Genomic DNA, 6,459 nt, shown 5'->3' with positions numbered 1-6,459 from the left:
TCTCCTGTGGTGCTTACAAAGAGCAACTTTCCTAATTAACTCATGTAATTTTGGCTTCAGGCTCTAACTCCAGGGAATAAAGGGCATTGGTTCATCTTTTTTCTGAGCTCTCAGGTTTAGCCAACCAATGAGCTAACTGCATGAACTCTACCTGGTTTTTGGAGAGGTTAGAGCTGAGATTCACTCTCTTGCCTATTAGCTTGAGCACAATATTTACAATCACAGAGGGAACTAAATGAGGAGATGTGTGCAGCTGGGCCTGAGACCATCTGAGAGAAGTCTCTCACCAAATTCCACTTATTGAGGATTTGAGGATCTTTTCACCGTGGCCAGTGGAGACGTGGATGACCAAGACTTCAGGACAATCTAGATCCAGGACATTCTGTCTTCCTGCCCTCATTGTGACTCCAAACTGGAAAAATAAAAGTTGCTGTTTTTCCTAGAGTTATTTCATTGAAGTATTGGTTTGTAGGGACCCCAGATAAATTCTCCTACCTGGATAAAGACCAGTGCTACGAAATGTCTTCTGTGCCAGAAAAATACAGGAGCATGGTACTATTTTCTATGATTTTTCTGAAAGTGTTTCCCAAATACTTTCTAGTCATTTTACAGTTTATTAACATCTTCCTGCCAGTCCTTCTCTCTCTGGATCTCTGAGACACCTCTTCTCACTTTTTCACTTCAGTTTCTACATAGAGAGTAAATCTTTGCATCTTGGAACTCCCTAAACTGTGTCTGTATTTCTTACTATGTTCCAGTCGGCTTTTGTCCTCATGCTCTCTGATTATCTAATGGGGAGGTCAGTGTTTACTCAGTGAATAATGTTATCATTGGGGAAGGGGACTCCTTGAAATTCAGCAGAAAATGTTGGTGCCCCAAGGTATGCCCTCTTTTTCCAGGTCCTCAACCCTATATGTGCAGAAAATTCATTTTTCTGCTATTATTACTCATTCCCAATCTGAACCCTGCTGAAATAATTATTATAAAGAACAGTGAGAGATCTATTTATAACAACTCATTCTGGTCACCAGGCCCCTCCTATAAGTACTGAAGCATTTCAGCCTCTATCCACTAATTAATTTAAGACGTCAAAATTTTCTGAGTAACCACATTGGGACAAGTATCAGCCATCTGTTGAAGTAAGTCTCATATGTTGATTTGGGCCTTAACTACTTGTCACCTTGGAAAGGACCGATGGTCTTGTTAGACCTAAAGGCTTAACACTAGATATCTGTCTCAGTGTGCAAGCATTACCAAAATTGCTTGATTTTACTTTAGACATATGCTCACTCAGGTAAAAGCAATCTCCAATGTTGAAATTTCGTTGGAAAGGAAGACGGTGATTATTTATGATGATTCTTGATTTAAATTTTATATTCCACTACTGTTAAGATGGTCTTTAAAAAAACATGGAATGCTAAAACGGTTTCTGTTTCTGTTCTGTGTGCAGTTCAAGGATAATCGGTAAAGTAAACACCTTTGGGGGAATCCCTTGGTCTCCTCTTTCTACTTCTACCTTCTCTGGAATTACCCCATGACTATTTGTAGATCTGGAACCATTCACTCAAACTTTGAGCTGAATTGAATTCGCTGTGTTTCTTCTTGGAGGTAAGTGAGGAGATTTTAGTATTAGCATTTCACCATTTCTTTAAAAAGTAACATAAAGACGTTGTCCTCCCTTGAAAAAAGGCATTATTAGTCAGAAGGTCTGTGCTTGGGACCTGGAGTGAGATGGGTCATAAAGTCACATAATGTAGGTGTCTACTGATAGATTTTGGTGTTTCTATTTCAGGATAAAAGTTTTCAGGTTTTGAGTCCATAATCAACAGCTATTCTAATATCCTCTGAAGATGCCAGAATGTTTTCAGGCTAAGAATTGGTCCTTATGGCCAGGTCTATATTACAGAGTAAATGTGAAAGAACTGGACCAGTTTCTCTAAGTGGGATATGAAATTGCAAATTCTTAAAAATTTTCACATTTCTGACAAGAATGACTTTTGTTCACTATGATACTTTGTTAGTATAAGATCCATAGAAGTTGTTTATTTTCAAAAGTATTTTACATATTCAGAGATAAAACTGACTTTTGCAGGTAGCGGTTCTTCATTGCTGAATCGTCATTGGTTTGGGCCAACCCTCTGAACTTCAGATTGCACACTGGACAGAACTCATAGGTAATTCGGATATATATTCTAAATAAGGGCTAAAGTTTGGGAGTTACGTGAGTATTTGATAAGCATATTGGCAGGGGTGGGATAGGGTGGAGAGGAAGTTCAAGGACTGGGAAATGTACCTTCTGAGCAGGATCATACCTTTTATTGCAAGTCCTGTGAGAGACACAGAGATTAAATTTGTCTGGTAGACACCAAAGCTAGAGATCCCAGGAAAGATTCAGAGTGCAAGGAGCAGTTAGAATTACTGTAATAGGTAGCAAAACAGACATAAGGGCCCCAGGAAAGGCTGAGTCTGAAGGTACAACCATAGGTCAGTGTTCCGTCTGATGAGGGGGAAACAGCCTAGGGGGATTGATCACACCTAGGTAATGGAGAATAGTTGATCAGGTAAGTGCATTCACACAACAGTACAACAAAACTACAGTGCAGAACTGTCTTTGACTATATGTACAACACAGAGCATAGCAGTAAACAGAGACACAAAAATGTTTATTAAATAACTTTGGTTGGATGAATGGATGGGTGGATGAACAGAAGTTGTATGTTTAAGCAAATTGTGGGGTGATCCCTCCGAAGCAAGAATCTGTAGGTGTTGGTGATTTTGGAAGGAATAAACCCTCTGCCAGTCTGTTATAGCAGAAAGGAAATAAGCATTCCACCTCCTCCCTTTCATTTCCTCTTTCAGGCCCCCTAATGCTCTGCCCTTGACTACAATTTGAAGTTGACTTTCTGGACCTGGAGATAATCCCAAAGAGTTTTTACTACATAATCTGTCCAATTTTATTACTTTTTGTCTTTATTTATTTAACAATAACTCATTGAGGGTCCATTATATATTAATCATTATGTGTGAGAGAGTGTGTTCATAGGTATAGAAAGTAATAGCCCAATTCCTGCTCTCCGTGAAACTGCACTCTCATTGTAGAGACAAGAAGCAACACTCACACATATCACTAAATGATAAAGCAAGATGGTAACGCAAATGATGGCAAAACTTATAGCATGTTGATGAATTGTTACACAGCAAAGGGAAGCAGACAGGTTCTAAGTCTGTAGACTAGAAAGAGATGGACTAGAATTTTGAATTCACTTATTTAACTTTACTTTCATCATCTGAAAAAACTGAGGTTAATAATTATTTTCCAAGAGATTTATGTGAGAACAGAGAAGAGATTGATCAAAGACCTCATGTAATGGGTAGAAATAAGGTGGGAATTTCAAAGTAAATAAGATATAAATCAGTGAATAGGAACACAAAATAAATCACCCTGAACCAAGTCAGAGAAAACGAGAAAGTTCCCAGGGGGATCAGGAGCAAGCAAAGCTATTTGGCCTCAGCAGCAGGGCCTCTAGAGAGCCTTAGGTGATTAAGCTTTGAAATACAAAATAAGGAGTTTGGCTTTCTCTCTAAGCAGGTGGTATGGTAGAAAAGCTCTTGTTTTCAATCAAATGAGGCAGATTCAAATCCATATTGTTCAAAGAACTGATCAGTGTGGGTGTTACGGGCACATGGGTTCTTATTGTCCCTCAGAATAGCAATCAACAGAGACAACAAATGGGAGTAGAAAAGTAAAAGTTTATTAGCTTGTGCACAGGACAGGCACAAGGGAGCCGGTGTGGAAAGGAAAGGGACAGGTGATGACTGGCTCATTAAGGAGTGAGACTGTGGGGGTTTTATTAGGCAAAGGTTGGGGAGGAGTGCCTTGTCATGGCATGTAGAGGTGGGGCTGTGCTTGTGCCTGCACTGTCACGTAGCATGCTACTAAGTGCAAGGCATGCATCATTAGCATGTTAGTTCTCCACCCCTGGGTGTGATATTTACCATGCTAATGGGGCTAGGGTCACCTTCAGTGGACTCCTGGGTACTAGGGAGCATGCGTAAGCCCAGGAAAGTCCAGGGGTGCAGAATGTGGGTCTTAGTGGTCTCTATCTAATTCTCCTAGCTTGTCGATTGGTTAGGGGCCTTATCTTTTTAGCCAGAGGCCTTGCAGATGGCCCTGTCTCATTAGCTGGTTCTTGTCTCATGGTGATCTAGACAAGTCACATAATCAATGAGCTTAAATTTTCTCACCTGTAAAATAAGTTCAATCTCTTCTTTCACCATATCCTACACATACATGCACACAGTGAAAAACATGTGAAAGCCATTTGTACAAGATAAACTGCTACACAAGCACTACATGCTATCATTAGTTAATTCATGAACCATCAGAGGGTTTTGAATAGGGGAGTAAAGACCAGGTAAGGGAGGTGAGCAGAGATCTGCATCACTTCTCAGGATGTCTGCTGGCATTCCTAAAATAAGATGAGGAGTGCTGTGGAATCCGAGGGCCCAGCTAAAGGACGTGACATAAGTTAGTCAGGGGGCAGTTCTCCAGTAGGCCTCTATAGTTGATGATACCATTCATATCAGCCTTATCAGAAAAAAGTCTGGTGAGGCTGATCCAGAGCTCAGAGATGGCACAGCAGAGAGCCAGGGAGGAGAAGGACTCCATGGAATGACTGAAGGAAGGTATGAGGGTTATTAAAATGTAGATCAGACCAGGCAGGAAGGAATATATGGGGAAAAAGAGCAGAGCGATGCTTTTGGGAAACTTCTGTGGAAAGAAGTCATTTCAGTCCCCCACCTGATTTTTCTCTAAAGAACAGTGACCATAAATGGCCTCAGGAAATCACAGCAGCATCACAGAGTTCATCCTCCTCGGACTGTCTGCTGACCCCCAGGTCCAGGCTCTGCTCTTTGCTCTGTTCCTGATGATTTACCTCCTGACTCTGCTGGGGAACCTGCTGATGATACTTGTGATCCATACAGATTCTAACCTCCACACACCCATGTATTTCTTCCTGAGCCATCTCTCCTTCCAAGACCTCTTCTATTCTTCAGTCACTGTACCCAAGATGCTTGAGAACCTCCTGTCTCAGAGGAAAGCCATCTCAGTAAAGGGCTGCCTGGCTCAAGTCTTCTTTGTGTTTGCCACTACAGGGATTGAGGCCTGCCTGCTCTCAGTGATGGCCTATGACCGCTATGCTGCCATCTGCCACCCTCTGCTCTACTGCCAGGTGATGAGTAAACAACTATGTGTGAGGTTGGTGTGGGGCTCTTGGGTTGTGGCCTTTCTGGATGCACTCATCAACATCCTCCTGGCTTTGAATTTGGACTTCTGTGAGGTTCAAACCATCCACCACTACTCCTGTGAGCTGCCTTCCCTCTTGCCTCTCTCCTGCTCGGATGTCTCCACCAACTCTGCAATGCTGCTTTGCTCTGTCATCCTCCACGCCATTGGGACCTGCCTCCTGATCATCTTCTCTTATGCCTGCATTGTGTCCACCATCCTGAGCATCAGCTCTGCCACAGGCAGAAGCAAGGCCTTCTCCACTTGCTTCTCCCACCTCACTGCAGTGATCCTGTTCTATGGCTCAGCCGTCCTTCGCTATCTCATGCCAACCTCAGGTTCACCTCTGGAGTTGATCCTCTCCATACAGTACAGTGTAATCATCCCCCTAGTGAATCCTCTCATCTACAGCTTGAAGAACAAGGAGGTGAAAGCAGCTCTGAGAAGAACAGTGCTCAAATATTTACAACGTCTCAGACAGCACAGAAGAGAGAGAACATGAAGAAAATGTAGAACAGAACCACAGCAAGAAATCTAATGATTGACATTAAGAAGTCCCTGATTTCCTTTGTTACATGTTGTAATGTTCATTGCTGGTTCTCTCTTTCTTAAAAATTATCAAGAAAAGTGCAAGGAGCTATTTTGCTTGCCATGGCTCAGAATCAATCCTATCCAGAGAGAGAGTAAATGAGTCAGAAAACCTTCTCAGTTTCATAGATTTAGTTAATGACATGTCAATTCATGATTCACACTTTTGAAAATCATTCAAATTAGGATGGACTGAGAAATATTTTGTGTGCTGTATTTTTTGCTTGAATTAATGTTCCTGGGAAAAGATTTTCTAGGAATAAAAGATCTTGGGCCTCTTAAGAAAGGAGAACAGAGTTGGGTTTTATGAGCTGGAGGAAAGGATAGTGAGTAATGGTAACCTTTCTGGAGACAGGCAGAAATAGGTACAATTGATCAATAGAGGGAAGTCGCAGTTTACCAGGTATACTGGTTCTCTATTGCTATCATAATAAATTACCAAAAATTTAGGAAATTAAAATAGCACTCATTTATTACCTTATAGTTTTCTAGATCAGAAATTTTGGTGAACTCTGCTGGGTTCTCTGTTTAGGGTCTCTCAAGACTGAAATCAAGGTGCTGATTGAGTTGGGTTCTTATCTAGA

General features: G+C 41.5%; 1 protein-coding gene across 1 annotated transcript; it reads left to right on the top strand.

Annotated features, from left to right (window-relative positions):
- The first annotated feature begins 4,832 nt into the window (after window positions 1-4,832).
- OR8S35 (olfactory receptor family 8 subfamily S member 35) lies at window positions 4,833-5,789 on the top strand. Its single transcript, XM_001491147.3, has one exon. The coding sequence runs from the start codon at window positions 4,833-4,835 to the stop codon at window positions 5,787-5,789; it is 957 nt and encodes a 318-aa protein (XP_001491197.2).
- Window positions 5,790-6,459: the final 670 nt, after the last annotated feature.

This window comes from Equus caballus, chromosome 6, assembly GCF_041296265.1.
Source record: "Equus caballus isolate H_3958 breed thoroughbred chromosome 6, TB-T2T, whole genome shotgun sequence".
Taxonomy (NCBI): Eukaryota; Metazoa; Chordata; class Mammalia; order Perissodactyla; family Equidae; genus Equus; species Equus caballus.
The sequence above is the reverse complement of the archived record's forward strand: the minus strand, read 5'-3'. Positions and strand labels throughout refer to the sequence as shown.

Coding starts and splice junctions, on each gene's coding strand:
- OR8S35 (XM_001491147.3), top strand. CDS start 4,833: ATGGCCTCAGGAAATCACAGCAGCATCACAGAGTTCATCCTCCTCGGA.